Source organism: Marmota monax, unplaced genomic scaffold (assembly GCF_021218885.2).
Source record: "Marmota monax isolate L192 unplaced genomic scaffold, Marmota_monax_Labrador192_F-V1.1 WCK01_AAM20220418_F8-fsc00023, whole genome shotgun sequence".
Lineage (NCBI taxonomy): Eukaryota > Metazoa > Chordata > Mammalia > Rodentia > Sciuridae > Marmota > Marmota monax.
The window spans coordinates 10,195,307-10,212,569 of NW_026692907.1; the positions used below are offsets into that span (position 1 = coordinate 10,195,307).

At 39.9% G+C, this 17,263-nt stretch overlaps 1 protein-coding gene across 7 annotated transcripts in view; it reads left to right on the top strand.

Annotated features, from left to right (window-relative positions):
- Patj (PATJ crumbs cell polarity complex component) overlaps positions 1-17,263 on the top strand; it is a 360,314-nt gene that overhangs the window by 265,691 nt on the left and 77,360 nt on the right. For all 7 annotated transcript variants that reach the window (XM_046450923.2, XM_046450925.2, XM_058581534.1 and 4 more), the window contains one exon: positions 17,131-17,205. In XM_046450923.2, the coding sequence (XP_046306879.1) occupies positions 17,131-17,205 (75 nt within the window). The remainder of the gene's footprint in view (positions 1-17,130; positions 17,206-17,263) is intronic.

A 17,263-nucleotide genomic window follows, 5' to 3' on the forward strand; every position in this document is an offset into this window, starting at 1 on the left:
TAACGGGCCACACCTGAACAAAGCTACCTGGGACCTAAGACCCCCCAGCATTGAGAATAGGACCATTGTTCATGGAAAAGGCATCCACAGGCTAAACCGTTCCTTTTCCCACATAGACCACACATTGGCTCCAAAGAGGGATGTGTGACATCAACAAATTTCACACTGAAAGCCCTTCACTTAAAAATATTGCAGCCTGTTCTTTTGGGTACCATATCTCCAGATAAGTTAAGCAAAAGTCTTTTAAAGCAGCATGGAAAAGTCTTTTAAAGCAGTATGATTCTGTAAGTAGGGGTCCCCCTGTTTCATCTCATAGGAAATGTAGAAGGTGGAGCACTCCCTTGCTTCCTGGAAGACTCTGGTAGTCCCAGTGACATTCCCAGGTAGCCTGAAGACCAAAGCCTCCTCCATCAACTCCCTTCCCAAGCAGGCAACAACAGTGATGAGCTCAAGTGTCACATAGTCGAAGAGCCCGAAGGACTGAGGCTCAGCTCTAGGTATTGTTTCATATTGCTTTTCACGAAGGGTAACAGGCTCCCCCAAAGCCATTTGCTATTTCTCTTTATCCCCATTGTTTCTTTCTCTTTTCCTTCCTTAAGTTTTGGAAGCCTCAAATTTCTTTGTCACTATTTCTAAAGGAATTGTGCACAGTCTAGTTGAGAAGAAGAAAGATAGCTTGACTTTGACAGCTTTTATAGTGTAAACATAAATGTCTAGCATAAAGCATTAGTTAAGATTATGGCATGGGGCAAGTTACTTGACCTCACTAAGCCTCAGTTTCCCCCTCTGACAAATGGCAGTTATCAGGATGTTGGGAGGAAACAAATGGACTGACTCTTCAGAATAAATCCACAGAAAAATATAAGGCAGAGTGTCAGAACTTAGTTTATTCATTCCACAAATATTTTCCAAATGTCACTACACTCCAAAGATTGGGAAAATGTAAAAAAAAAAAAAAAAAAAAAAAAAAAATGCCTCCCTCATAAACTCATTCCAGGGTGATGAGTAGAAGAGAGATGGGTAACACATAAATTGGCAAAATATTAGATTTAATCATGAAATTGCCCGTTTATGGGGAAAATAATTTTATATAGTTCAACCTAATATACACGTTTCTTATAATACGATATTGATAACTGTTAATCATCTGCTACGATATTCTTAAAGGGGAAGTAACTTGTTTGTGAATAACTAGTTGTTATTTGACTACTTCTCTTATAATATTGCTATACCATCCTAAGATTGTTACTGAATATTCCTTGTCCAAGGGCAACATCTAATCTGTACAGGCCTTGACTATTCTCATCCTTAGTTGGAAACGAGTAAGCTTTAACTCCTCAAAGTTTCTCCCTTGTTTTCTTTTTTTTTTTTTTAATTTTTTATTGTTGGTTGTTCAAAACATTACATAGTTCTTGATATATCATATTTCACACTTTGATTCAAGTGGGTTATGAACTCCCATTTTTACCCCATATACAGATTGCAGAATCACATCAGTTACACATCCATTGATTTACATATTGCCATACTAGTGTCTGTTGTATTCTGCTGCCTTTCCTATCCTCTACTATCCCCCCTCCCTCCCCTCCCCTCCCCTCTTCTTTCTCTACCCCCTCTACTGTCATTCATTTCTCCCCCTTGTATTATTTTTCCCTTTCCCCTCACTTCCTCTTGTATGTAATTTTGTATAACCCTGAGGGTCTCCTTCCATTTCCATGCAATTTCCCTTCTCTCTCCCTTTCCCTCCCACCTCTCATCCCTGTTTAATGTTAATCTTCTTCTCATGCTCTTCGTCCCTATTCTGTTCTTAGTTACTCTCCTTATATCAAAGAAGACATTTGGCATTTGTTTTTTAGGGATTGGCTAGCTTCACTTAGCATAATCTGCTCTAATGCCATCCATTTCCCTGCAAATTCTATGATTTTGTCATTTTTTAATGCAGAGTAATACTCCATTGTGTATAAATGCCACATTTTTTTTATCCATTCGTCTATTGAAGGGCATCTAGGTTGGTTCCACAGTCTTGCTATTGTGAATTGTGCTGCTATGAACATCGATGTAGCAGTGTCCCTGTAGCATGCTCTTTTTAGGTCTTTAGGGAATAGACCGAGAAGGGGAATAGCTGGGTCAAATGGTGGTTCCATTCCCAGCTTTCCAAGAAATCTCCATACTGCTTTCCAAATTGGCTGCACCAATCTGCAGTCCCACCAGCAATGTACAAGTGTACCCTTTTCCCCACATCCTCGCCAGCACTTGTTGTTGTTTGACTTCATAATGGCTGCCAATCTTACTGGAGTGAGATGGTATCTTAGGGTGGTTTTGGTTTGCATTTCTCTGACTGCTAGAGATGTTGAGCATTTTTTCATGTACTTGTTGATTGATTGTATGTCCTCCTCTGAGAAGTGTCTGTTCAGGTCCTTGGCCCATTTGTTGATTGGGTTGTTTGTTCTCTTATTGTCTAATTTTTTGAGTTCTTTGCATACTCTGGATATTAGGGCTCTATCTGAAGTGTGAGGAGTAAAGATTTGTTCCCAGGATGTAGGCTCCCTATTTACCTCTCTTATTGTTTCTTTTGCTGAGAAAAAACTTTTTAGTTTGAGTAGTCCCATTTGTTGATTCTAGTTATTAACTTTTGTGCTATGGGTGTCCTACTGAGGAATTTGGAGCCCGACCCCACAGTATGTAGATCGTAGCCAACTTTTTCTTCTGTCAGACGGCGTGTCTCTGATTTGATATCAAGCTCCTTGATCCATTTTGAATTCACTTTTGTGCATGGCGAGAGAAAGGGATTCAGTTTCATTTTGTTGCATATGGATTTCCAGTTTTCCCAGCACCATTTGTTGAAGATGCTATCCTTCCTCCATTGCGTGCTTTTAGCCCCTTTATCAAATATAAGATAGTTGTAGTTTTGTGGATTGGTTTCTGTGTCCTCTATTCTGTACCATTGGTCCACCCGCCTGTTTTGGTACCAGTACCATGCTATTTTTGTTACTGTTGCTCTGTAGTATAGTTTGAAGTCTGGTATCGCTATACCGCCTGATTCACACTTCCTGCTTAGCATTGTTTTTGCTATTCTGGGTCTTTTATTTTTCCATATGAATTTCATGATTGCTTTCTCTATTTCTACAAGAAATGCCATTGGAATTTTGATTGGCATTGCATTAAACCTATAGAGAACTTTTGGTAATATCACCATTTTGATGATGTTAGTTCTGCCTATCCATGAACAGGGTATATTTTTCCATCTTCTAAGATCTTCTTCTATTTCTCTCTTTAGGGTTCTGTAGTTTTCATTGTATAAGTCTTTCACCTCTTTTGTTAGGTTGATTCCCAAGTATTTTGGGTTTTTTTTGAGGATATTGTGAATGGAGTAGTTGTCCTCATTTCCATTTCAGAGGATTTGTCGCTGATATACAGGAATGCCTTTGATTTATGTGTGTTGATTTTATATCCTGCCACTTTGCTGAATTCATTTATCAGCTCTAATAGTTTCTTTGTAGACCCTTTTGGGTCTGCTAGGTATAGAATCATGTCATCTGCAAATAGTGATAATTTAAGTTCTTCTTTTCCTATTTTGATGCCTTTAATTTCTTTCGTCTGTCTAATTGCTCTGGCCAGTGTTTCGAGAACTATGTTGAACAGAAGTGGTGAGAGAGGGCATCCCTGTCTTGTTCCAGATTTTAGAGGGAATGCCTTCAGTTTTTCTCCATTGAGAATGATGCTAGCCTGAGGCTTAGCATAGATTGCTTTTACAATATTGAGGTATGTTCCTGTTATCCCTAGTTTTTCTAGAGTTTTGAACATAAAGGAATGCTGTACTTTGTCGAATGCTTGTTCCGCATCTATCGAGATGATCATATGGTTCTTATTTTTAAGTCTATTGATGTGGTGAATAACATTTATTGATTTCTGTATATTGAACCAGCCTTGCATCCCAGGGATCTCCCTTGTTTTCTGAGAGACAAATGTCTCCTCGGGCACAGTGCAGGATGCCCCAGTTGTCTCTAAGAGTAGAACTTAGGCCTTGATCTTATTCTTTACATCATCAGTCAGAATAATAAAATTTGTATCTGAAAAACTATACCAGGCTGAAATGCATGGAGTAGGGGATATGTTATGGGAATTTAAAGGAGGAAGGAAAACCATCTCATTCAGGAATTAGGGACAGTTTCTTAGAATAAGGGTCTTTAAGGTGAACCTTTGAAGATTAGGCAGTGGAATGCTGAGGCTGGCATGAAGTCGAGAAGGGTTACCAGATAAATCAAATAGTCTGGGTGGGCTGGGGTGCAGCTCTGTGGTAGTAGAGCACATGCTTAGCATGCTCGAGGCCCTGAATTTGATCCCTACCATCAAACCAGAAAACCAATCTGGATTATGGAATAGCTGGTAAGGAGTAGGCTTTTGTAGAACAGCAACGGACAATAGCTTTGAACAGTGGAATCACAGAATTGAAGAGACTATATGCTGCGAATTATAGAATAATTCATTTAATTTATCAGATTAAAAGATTATTCATCTCTTTATGCTCAGTGCTTGTTAAATGTGTGAGGATAGCTGGGATGATTATGTGTGTACACAAGCTGCTACCTGAGAGAAACTGCACTCCAGAGAGCTATCCCCCACCTCTGCAGGGCTACTCACTGTTTTCAGAGCTAAGAGGATTCCCTGGGCCTATGCATTCTCCAGTGCTATTCCACCATTCAGTGGAGTCTGGCCCTGGTCCATCTCAGTGATTCCTTAGCACACAGCCAAGGCGTTTGTCATATCTGCAGAAGGTATTCCATCTCTCTACGATATTCTTAAGGGGGATGTAGCTTCTTTGTGAATCACGCGATGGTTGTGAAGCATGGATTCCAATTGTGAGAAACGGGAGGCAGGCAGGGAAGCATCTGGAATCCATTTCAGAATTCTAGGTGAGAGCCTGTTAAGATTATTTTTTAAGCCTTTGGAAAGAACATTTAAAAAAAAAAAAGGTTTACACAGAACTTTGCAATTTATGAAACAAAATTTCATCTATCTCATTAGCTTGATTTTTAAATATCTCAATTTTTTCTAAAATGGTATTAAGTGGGTTCATGATCTATTCAATATTATTCCCAAAATAACTGCATATAAAAGTAGGGCAGAAATTATTTATCCAAAATTTATAGATGAGACCTTATCTGCTCAGTGAAGTATAGTAAAACTAGGAACTGGGGAAGCCAGGGCTCACTCTGAAGGGCCCTATGCTCTTTGAAGCTTGCTGGCATAGAAGCTAATGGATCTCTAAAATAATTATTTTAATCTATGGTTAAACTCAGTGGTTTTCAAATGTATAGGATATGCGTATTCATATGATTCTTTTTTAGTAGTACAAACACTAGAGCCAGACTTCTTGAATTCATACCCTGGTTCCACTATTCCTAGGTAAATGACTCAACCTCTCTATGCCTCCACTTATTTTTTATAAAATGAGGGAAAGAAACAGGGATGTTGTAAGAGTTAAAGGAGTTCATGTTAAGTATACTTAGAACATGCCAGAGTACAATGTAATCACTGTTTAAGAGTGAGTTGTTGTTAACGATGATTTTGTAATTCTGATTAAAGGAATAAGGTTTAGCCATAAAAGGATTAGCTATTCTGAGTGAAGAATTAAGGTATAATATGAAAATTGAAGTAAACTTTTTAACCCCCAACATGTACTTTTAATGTATTAGTTAGGGTTCTCCAGAAAGACAAAACCAACAGGATATATAGATACATGAGAGGAGACTTATTAGGGGAACAGATCATAGGGACCAAGCCCCACAGCAGGCTGTGGGCAAGGGGGAGAGCTAGGGAAACCAGTTTCGTGTCTCAGTCCAAGTTCAGAGGCTGGAGAACCTAGAGTTCTGATGTCCAAGGACAGAATATGGTGTCCCGACTCCAGAGGAGACAGACTTTGCCTTTCCTCTGCCGTTTTGTTCTCTCCAGGGCCTCAACCAGTTGGATGGTGCCACACTGAGCGCAGATGTTACTTACTCCCTTGATTCAAAGGCCAATCTTTTCTTGACACATGGTCACAGACATACCCAGAAACAATGCTGTACCAGCTCTCTGGGTTTCCCTTCATGCAGCCACATTGATAACTAAAATTAACAGTTCCTGCTAATAATAGTAGACAACATCAGTTGAATGCTTGTGTGCCAGGTTGTTCTGATCTTTTCATACATTCACATAACAGCCCTATGAAGTTATCAGTAGTATTATCACCGTGTAAGAGATGAAGAAACCGAGGCACTGAAACATTAAATTAGTTCCTAAAATCACTCTCGCTGTGGACCAGGGGCTGAGCTCTAAACCACTTGGCAGTGCCACTTGTCAGCCAGACACACAAGAATAGCAACACAGTTACACTGGCACTCAACTTAGTGATTTTCATTTCCCTTTGTCTTCATCTTGATCTCTTAATGTAGGAGACTGGCATATAAACTGGTAAAGAGTCTGAAGTTTGCCTATCAGACCTTTTACACTGAGAATTAAAGCTATGTATAGATCTCAAACAGGTGTTTCATAAAATAAAGGAAACTGTTTCAAGAAGCAAACCTGTGCCAGATGTTCTCCTAACAGCTATCCCCACTGCACACGTTATTAGCCCTACTTGACTATAAGAACTGACTCTTGAACATAACACGTCCGTTGTGGAGATCCCACAGCTGCTGGGTGGCATGGTTAGGACTAACCCCAGTTCTCTTTGCCTCTCCAGCCCATCTGCTCTCCCATACGTAGTTCATGTAGGCAGCCTTTCGTAAAATAGAAGAAACACCATTGTGTGATCCATTTGTTTAAACAATACATACTAACCAGGTAACTCTTGTGTGTCAGACATGGTGTGTGTGCTGGGGACTCAGCAATGAGCAGCCCTGTCAGAGCTTCTGACAGGGCTTGAAGTGGAGGAGGACTGGAGCTCAACATCAGCCTGATGTCATTAGAAACTTAGTAGTTACTTCAGAATGCAGGAGAGGGAAGGGAAGGAAGAGACAGTACTGCTTTCTTACCTCTGCCTTTGTATCACTGACCCTGTGTGAGTCCATAATTTTCTGCTTTGATGTAAAGCCAATTTGCCTCTTCTTTTATTCTTGGCCATTCTTCTCCATGCTGTGATAATTACTAATAGTCAGTAAAGTAATTGAAAAGCAACCAGTTTACAACAAAATAATAAAAACAAAAATAACCCAAGTGAAAAGTGGGTAAAGGTCTGAATAAGCATTTCTCCGAAGATATGCAAGCGGCCAATGAACAGATGAAAAAATGCTCAACAGCTTCACCATTAGAGAAATGCCCATTGGAACTACAATAAGATACCACTTACACCCAGTAGGATGGCTGTAATCAAAAAGACAGATAATAAAAGTTGCTGACAGGATGTGGAGAAATTGGAGCTCTCATACATTGCTGATAGGAATGGAAAGTGGTATCTGTGGTTGGGAAAACTGTGGTTCTTCAGAATATTAAACATAGTTGCCATATGACCCACTTTCACTTCTAGCTATATACTCAAGAGAAATGAAACATACAAAACTTATACATGAATTTCATAGCCGTATTTTTCATGGCAGCTCCTCAAATAGAAGGAACTCAAATATCCATTATCTGAATAGATAAAATGTGGCATATGCATACAATGTAATATTTAACAATGAAAAAGAAAAAGGTATATGATGCTACAGCCACATAATTGTATAACTATTTATATGCAGTGTCTAGAAGAGGCTTATCTATAGGAACAGAGAGTGGATTAGTTGCTGTGTATGACAGGGGACAGTGGAATAGAGTATGGGGTTTCTTTTCAAGGTTATGAAAATATTCTAAACTTAGATTGTGATGATGTTTGCACAACCTTGTGAATATACTGTAGCTAGTCATATTGGATTGCATATTATAGAGCGGTGAATTATATAATGTTAATTATGTCTTGATAAAGATTTTTAAAAAAAGCTACAACCAGAAGGAAGAGGAAAGAGGGGAATTAAAAAAGTAATCCACAAACTGAATCAGAAATGCTGAAACAACCTTAAAAAAAGTCTCCACCTTCCGGAATATTTTGCAAGTGTTCAATAATCTGTATCTTACTAGAAAAGGTTCAGTGTCTTTGTCCACCAGAATTAAAGGCTATAAGTTCTTTCATTCTGCTGTTATTATACCTGTGTTAGATCCTGGGAAGATGCTACTGAAGGTAAACAAACATAGTCTCTTATGTTGCTTACAGTCTTCACAGAGAGAGATGTTACTCAGATGGTGTCACAAATAGATTGACACTTCAACTTTCATCAAAGCTGAGAACTAGAGATACTTACTGCAGAGGATGTATGATAGGATTTGATCTTGTCATGGGAGATTCACCCAAGGATAATTGACTTGAGATTTGAAGGAGAGGTTGACAATACAGTCATTCCTTAGTACCTTCAGGGAATTGGTTCGAGGACCCCTTTGAAATACCAAAATCCTTGGATGCTCAAGTCCCTTATATTATAATGGCATACTGTTTGCATATAGCCTGTGTGCATCATCTCATTCTCTCTAAATCATCTGTGGATAATAATACCTAATATAATGTAAGTGCTATGTAAATAGTTGTAATATTGTTTAGGTAATAACAACAAGGAAAAAATCTGTACATATTTAATATGGATATAATTTTATTTTTAATATTTTCATCCATGGTTGGTTGGATCCTTGGAGGCAGAACCTATACACAACAAGGACCCACTGTAATTGAGAATGTGGCCAAAAAGAATCAAAGGAAATTTCTAGGTGCTCTTAGAGGGGTCAGCAGGTGCCAGGTCACATCAAGGAGGAGGCCTCTAGGCTGACAGCAAGGGGAAGCCATATAGGACTGTAGGAGGTGGGGCTTCAGTGAGGTGATCAAACTGCACAGGCCAGAGTGGAAGCCAACAGACTGGATGGGAGTTTATGGCAGAAATGGCAGTCAGACGGTGATGGCAGCAGTATGTATTCTCAGATTTTGTTTTTGCAAAGACCACATACAATAAATATGCTTTCCTCTCCAGCAAGGAAGTGTTTGTGTTTACCAGTTAAGTACCATAAAAGTTGCCTGTAAAAGGATTTGCTTTTCTTGCTTCCAGTGTACAAACCCACTTCTGCATGTGTTTGGTAAACCTGCCTGTGACTGCAGGTTTAGAGCTATTTAAATGGTAATAGTTTCACTCTCTGAGTCTTCAGAATAAGCAGTATCCCAGGGCTTGGCTGGCAGCTCACTATTACCCTGCTAGAAATGGCTCCAACAGATGTGCCCTGCATTCTTTCACCATTTTGTATAACTGCTCAGTAGTAGTACAGTCTGTGGGTCAAGGACAGTTGTCATTACACACCTGGTTCGTATATAGCAGCCTCAATAACATTTCAATTTTCTACAATTTTTCAAAACTGTTTGAATTTTCAAACTGTCGATGGTGTCTGTCTTTACTGTTATCTTTTCATTGCAAAATATAATTCTGACCCTTTGTGTAGGACTAGAAGAATGAACATATTCATGTCAACTCAAGGTAGCATCCAATCTGCAGTTTCTGTGGATATTTTAGAATTACAGGGTAGCAAGATGCTTGGGGAAGCATGAAGTGTTTCTGGAATTAACTTAAGTGGGCTGTGACATGGAAACTCACACCACAGCTGACAGCACATTTCACCATGTCAGCGTCCCCACCAGCTAGAATACCAACATCATAAGAACATTCTTGACCTTCTCTCTACCTGATATACTTGATCCACATACAGTTTTCAAATATACTAATGAAAGATCAGGGTTGAACGTTATAAGTAATACTTGGATCTCTAAATGAACTGGCAGTACTTGCCTTCCCAGGTGAAAAAGGCATCAGAAACAACTGATGTCTCTCAGCTCTTTGAGACTTGGATCTGCATCTGCCACTCCTAAGCTCCTACCTGGGAAAGTGGCCTGTGCTGTCTGTCTACATTTTTTTATCCCAAAGTGGAAAAGGATGATGCCCACCTTTATGTTGTGAAGAGCGAGAATGATTTTTATACGTGAAACTCTTAGCACAACACTTTGCATGCAGCAAGACTCCATAAATGACAACTAGCATTATACCAAATGTTGACTATAGAAAATCTAGGTGTGCCAGGGCTCTTGTTATTCAGTACACACCTCTAGGGAGAGGCTGTGATGGGACAAGCTCTACAAATATAAAGATAAATAAGGTACTTTCATGTATAGGAATACACTGTATCCCGTCTAATGCAGAGGTAGTAAACCAGTTGTGAGGACTCAGAATCAGCCCACAGACATGTTTCCCTAAGCCTATGCAATATTCTTAAGATGTTTGAGCTAAGTTTATAGAGAGGAGCTTCTACATAAAAATCCTGGTTTCCATTTTCTACTAAAAATGGACCAGCCTTCTAAGCTGCCCCTTCAATTATGTACCACCAGTTTATTTCAGTCCCACTTTTCTGCTATGCTTTTACTGCCCACCCCCAGCCTGCCTTCCCTAACCCCATCTCTGGTAGGTAACCAAGTCTGCATCCCTGGACTGGTACTCAAGACCACCCTGGGTACTCAGGAGCTGGATGGTGGAGGGCCTTGTGGGCCAGGAGAAAGGTCTTTATACCCAGGGGAACCTTTCAGTGGAATTTGATAGGATTTTAATGAGATTGGCTTTCTGAAGGGCTTCTGAGTGCTCTGTGAAGAATCATTTAGAAGATATTAAATCTGAAGTCAAGGAGAAAGTTAAAAGGCTATTAGAACAATCAAAAGGAAAGTTGATAGTGACCCAAACCAGGGATCTAGTAGTGAGGGCAGAGAAATATGGACAGTATTTTCAATATATACAGGTGTTAGAATTAATAGGAGTTAACAATCATGTGAGTGTCAAAGTTAAAATGGGAGAAGTCAAGAATGATTCTCAGGTACATCAAGGGCAGCTAACTGGCAGGTTAGTTGATACTATTTACTAAGAAAAGAAACAGGAGGAAGAGGATATTTGTGGGGACAGATGATAAATTCACTCTTGACTGTTGTAGATGTCTCTGTAATACAGGGAACAATAACTGAATGCCTTCTTAGTAGGTACCTGTCACTCATCATTCTTTATCTCTTCTGTTTCTGAAAAATACTTTACATATTATCTCATTTATCCTGACAGAAATAATACAGTCCACCATTTCTTAAGCACAGGAACTGAACAGAGTTTTATCTCCGTCTCCCGTGAGTGAAAGCTTTCTTATTATCCACCTGCATTTTGCAGATGAGAGACCTAAGCATGCTAGAAGTGAATTTACTTGCCCAAAGGCTAAGAGCCTATAAATGCCATGATAAAGGACTCAAAGCCTTCAGTGTTGGACTCACTGACTTTCAAAGAATGAAAGGCAGCATAGCCACAATGCTTTACAAAGAGATAGTTGCTATTAACCCATACAGAAGCTGAAGTCCACTGGGGGTCATGGTGCATGCCTATAGTCCCAGTGACGGGAGACTGAGGCAGGAGCATCACAAGTTTGAGGCCAGCCTTAGTGAGACCCTGTCTCAAAATTTAAAAAAAAATAGAAGGTCTGGGGGTTGTAGCTTAAAGAAGTCAATTTTTCAGAGAGTACATAACCTAACGTAGGAAAACCAGGATATGAACCACTCTCAGACTCCAACAACTAACCTTTTCTTCTGTCCAAATAACTAAAGTTATTAGACCCATGTGTGGCTGTGAGAAGAATGAAAAGTAATAACCATTCTTTTTTTTTAATATTTATTTCTTAGTTTTCGGTGGACACAACATCTTTGTTTGTATGTGGTGCTGAGGATCGAACCCGGGCCGCACGCATGCCAGGCGAGCGCGCTACCGCTTGAGCCACATCCCCAGCCCAGTAACCATTCTCCATAAAGCCTTATCTATTCAATTTGAAGGACTTGTTTTTAATTTGTGTCCTACCTAAATTTTTAGTGTTAAAATGACTCTTCCTACATGGCATTTTTCTAATAATGTATGATGATAGCTTGCACAATTATAGTTAATGTGTTGAATCCTTTGACATCGCTGATATTTAACCATTTTGACTTGCAAAGTGGCAACTTATGAATTATGCTGGAATAATATTAGTTTGCTCCAACTTAATATTTCTTTGGTCTTAGTTACTTGCTCCCCCATAAAGGAAGAGGTAATTCTGCATCTCCAAAGTTTACCCCAAAGGTTTCTGACCTGTGAAATTGCAGTCAGAGAATAATCTACTTTGCTTCATGTTGTGTCCATAGAATTAAGAGTACTTGGAAATGATTCAATGAAAGCAGGCATGAGAGAAGTCAGCAAGAGCAGGCTGTGATTTTAAACCTGGAGGGGTAAGAGGTTGATATTGTCACAATTGAAAAAAAAAAAAGGTAAAACCAGATTTGTGGGAGACCATAACGAGTTCAGTTTGGAATTTTAATTTTTAAGGGAATAATATGGCATGTGATTTTTGATATAGGCTTAATTTATCAATTTTGATTCCCATGTTTAATTTAAAATATTCCTTTTTTGAAAATGCTGGCATTCAAGTTTAAAATGTGTTTCTAATGCTTGTAGCTCCTTGTTAGGTTTTACTTCAAGGCTGGAATTCCCAAATGTAATATCCTGTTCATTCACTGAACTGTATATTTAAAATCCATTTTGACCCCCAATTTGCAGTCCATCAAGAACTGCTGGATTTCTGCTTTGGCTATTGGGAGCAGATGTCACTGGGAATCTTATTTTCTGTTTCAACCCACTGTGAAAATGGAATCTATAGCAAGGGTCTGAGAGTTAGTTCCCTGTGAGGGCAGGAAAATGTGCCTGAGTCAGCAGGAGCCTCTCTTTTGTGACAGTATGCAAATTGGCAATGGCAGAGTTCAAGTGCATTCAAATATGTGACATTTTTCACAGCTCATCATTCTTTATCTCTTCTGTTTCTGAAAAACACTTGAGATTTGCGTGTAGGATAATTTCTGTTTTCCTGGTCATAAAATATTCGGTAGATTCACAGTCAAATTTACTTCCTTCATGAAAATCACAAGAGAAAAGCTTTGGCAGGGGTGTAGCCCAGTGGCAGAGCACAATTTGCACGTGAGGCCCTGAGTCCAATCCCCAGCACTGAATAAAAAAAGGAAAGAAAAGCTTTTGTTTTGTTTTTTTTTCTTCCATTCTGTTCCCTTCTTTGTGACAAATGAAGATAATTTGGAGATGTGAGGACGACAAGGAAAGTAACCTCATGAACTCAAAGACAGTAGAAATACAGGTGCCCATCTGTAACAGAGTCACACCTATTACATCTGCTCACCTTTACTCCCACCCCCTTTAACTGGGGCTGTGGAGACTTGTTATTCAACTTGAAATTTAGCTTGCCTGGATGGAATTACTTGCTATCAGATTTTTTTTCTAAATTGGGAAAGTAATCTTATAATCGTAATTCTTAGCACTAAGACTCCAAAGAAGTGAAATGATGTGACACTCAGTGCAGAGCTCATCGTTTCTCACGCCTAGCTGAGGGCCCATCTTCTGAGTCCCAGACCCCATGGAAGCCAGCACTGCTCAGGCACGATCTTATGGCACTCTGTTTTCTGGAGAAGTGAGTTTGTATGGAGGGCCCGTTATGTCCTGGGCATGGTGCTAGCTAGCCACAGTGCCTGTGGAGTGGACAAGACCCGGGTGCTGCCTTCAGAACTACTGAGAATAAAGTAGCCGACTCTCTTGGCATGTACTGTGCACTGCAGTGGGCGCCATTCTAATTCATATGTTATAGGAGATTGATCTGCTCCTATCCCTATAGTGTAGATAAGGAAACTGAGGGGCAGAGATATTCAACTATTGAATGTTGCAGATAGGATTTTCATCCAACTTTAAATAAGTTTTACATACACATACACATATATATTTCGGGGTTGGGTGTGGTACTGAGGATGGGACTTTAAACCACTGAGCTATGTCCCTGCTTTTTTGTTTTTTTATTTTGAAATGGGATTTTGCTAAATTTATGAGGCTGGTCTATAACTTGAAATCCTCCTGCCTCAGCCTCCTAAGGCACTGGGATTACCACCCCACCCAGCTGCTAAATAAGTAATTCTTACCTGGACACAACGGCCTACACCTGTAGTCCTAGGTACCGGGAGACTGGGACAGGAGGGTTACTTGATCCCAGGAATTCCAGGCTAGCCTGGGCAACATAGCAAGACCCCATCCCAAAATAAATAAGTAAATAAATATGTAAGTAAGTAATTCTTGTTGTTAACAAGTATTTTTGAAAGGCAAAGAAAGGTGTTGTGCTAAGGCAATTTCACCTAATCTAGGTGGTTGGATGAGTCAGAATTAGGCTGAGACTGATCCAGGTAAAGGTTATCTTTTTCTAGTCTATTCAAGGGCTACAAAGTGGAAGCCCAAAACTCAACAGCAGACATTTGTGTTTGTTGTTTGTCTAATGGGCATGTTTAAAACTTGTTGAATATGAATTGTTTGGTCTGAGCACTCCCTCACTAGTGTGCTGCTTATACTCATTTCACCTCATTCATTGCCATTTGAATGCATCTGAGTTTGTTGTCCCAAGTCCCTTCTGGGAGAGATGGTCTTCACCCCAATTTAATCAGGAATCTCTTGGCTACAAATGACAGAACTTCAACTTGACCTTATTTAAGCAAAAGGGGAAATTACACATATAGAGCACCATTTTTCATATCTCTGGTTGTATACAAAGTATATTCACACAAATTCGTGTCTTCATACATGTACTTTGGATACTAATGTCCATCACATTCCACCATCATTTCTAACCCAATGCTTCCTCCCTTCCCCTCCCACCCCTCTGCCCTATCTAGAGTTCGTCTATTCCTCCCATGCTCCCTCTCCCTACCCCACTCTGATGGTTTTGGTTTTCTTCCCCCATCCCAAGTTCAAAACAGGCAGGCATGACTTGTTCTGACCCAGCATTGAACCTAATAATGGAATCGCTGACTAAGAGCCTCCTGTGTTGTTGGAGGTCAGCAGTGCTTTCCCTTCCCCTTGCCATTTGCTCTTGGTTGGGAGCAAGTTGTGTCTGGGTTAACTTCTGGCTTAGCAAATAATTAGCTTCTCTGTGCCTCAGTTGCCTCTACTCTAAAAAGAAATTATAATAGTACGTTATCGTGTACATCAGTAAGTGTGTAATGAGCCTAGCTCAGAAGCAGGGACAGAGTCAGTGCTCAGTAGAAACCAGCTGTCGTTATTATCATCCTCAGTACTACCAGCCCCTTCCCTGGGTTCAGAGGGCTGAAGGTAGTCAGCCTGAGAAATGAGATTGGCCCAGGCATTGTGATAAATAGAAAGATAGTCCATTTTCAGAATATAACATTTAGCCTTAGTTGTATTCAATGTTAGCCATTTTAATTGTAGCCCTTTGTCCACCCCAGTTTTAAAATGAGCTAATCATGTTGATGGTACCCCCCAAGCTCCTCTAGTCGGGGCGAAGGGCTGTGCTACATTAGGGATGTAGCCCGCTTGCTAACCAGGTCCCTGTAGCACACCCTTCTGGCAGGAGTAAATGCCTTGCCCACCCGCTTTCAAGTACAATCAGACCTAGGTTTGATTTCCTGCAGCACCTGAGCACCTTGGTTATTTCTAACACCTTTTCAGAAGTTCAGTTCCTCACTTACTCCTTCTACATTTTTTTAGGAGACTCTTACTTTTGCTCCCTCTGTTTGATTCACACAAGAAGGAAAAATATCAGTGGTTTCTATTTATAGGGCAATTTGGAGTTTTTACTCTAAAAAAAGCACCTGTTAGCCCTGTCAACCTTTCCATGTTTTTTTTTCCCTCTGTTCTTAACCATGATCCTTTATAAAATAGAGGACAGAGAGTTACATTCACTGTTAATCCTTTCTTTTCCTGTCTGGCTCAGAGTCTACCTGAGGGAGCAAAGATGTTCATATTGTGCATGGGAGATGTACATAAAAGGAAACAGTACAATATTGCATAAATAATGATAAATGATCATGAAGGGCTACCTCCCAAGGGCTCAGGGAAGAATTATGGGATGTGATGTTCATTTTATGTCATTTTTTGTCTTATGATCTATTCAGGAACAAAGTTTAAGGGAGGGAGACATGGATTCTAAGATTTTTGCCCCATAAGAAGGAAATTAAAAGAATTTAGATGAGTGAGAAGAGTCCAGCCCTATAAAATAAGTCAGCTAAGGTAGTCACAACCATCGAGGGGACCTAGGTTTCAGTCTCAGGATTGTGTGCTGGGGTTAAATTTCTCAGGCTGTAAACCAATAGAGAACCAGTGAGGCAGGATGCCTTGTTACCTAATCTCATAAGGAGCAGCTGGGCATAACCCAATTGTTATCTATGTGTTGTTACAAATCTGGCGGGAGCCTATTGAGGAATGGGTGTGTGAATAAGCCCAGAAAAGGAAGTCACGGTAGGGAATGTCAGATAGTTATTCCAACGTTCCCCAAAGGAGAAAGTGTCCTGTCCAAGTCATTGGTTTGTTCTGACCAGTTCACCCTGCATTCAGGAACATAGCTCAATTCCATTTACTATCATAACGAGTATCGTCATCAAATGCTGATATTTGCCAGATGTTGTGCCAAGTGCTTTCATACATTGCTTCATTTAATCTTCTTAGTAGCCCTAAAGTCTGACTACTGTTTTTTTTTTTTCCCAATTTTGTAAATGAGGAAATTGAGGCTTAAAGAGGTCAAGTAATCTGCTCAGGTGTGCAGAGTCAAGGAATTTCTTTTTATTTCCAGATCAGTTTCCCTTCCCACATTCTGAGTGCTAGACCCCAGCCAGTGGTCTCTCAGATTTTCCAAGCATCAGAGCAGACTAATGCTTTCTCTTGTCCAAATCAGTGTCTCTCAATGTTTCCTGCCTTGCCCCCACCCAATTGCAAAAGTTCATGCCTTAAACTAAATAATCAGATGATACTTTCCCCTATAAATTTGCCTATAATAAAAGGGTAAGATGTGGTAGGAGGCAGACTTTAACATTCTGGCCAATTTATAAAGTATCATTTCAGTTAATAAGCTGTCCTTTGGCTATGCATTGGATTCTGACGTGTCTTGGTAATTTTCTTCTCTGTTAAATGGTAACTAACTGCCAAAGTTGGAAAATGCTACTGAGCCCTACTATGTCACTAATTGATCTCATCTTTCATGATTCAGGAAGACCTGTCCCAGATGATTGGTCAAGGTGTGGTGGCAGACCATCAGAAGACACTGGAGTACCCAACTGATGATGTATGTAACTTGTACTTAGGTTTTGCTCTACTGGTGTGATGTGCAATATAAACTATAT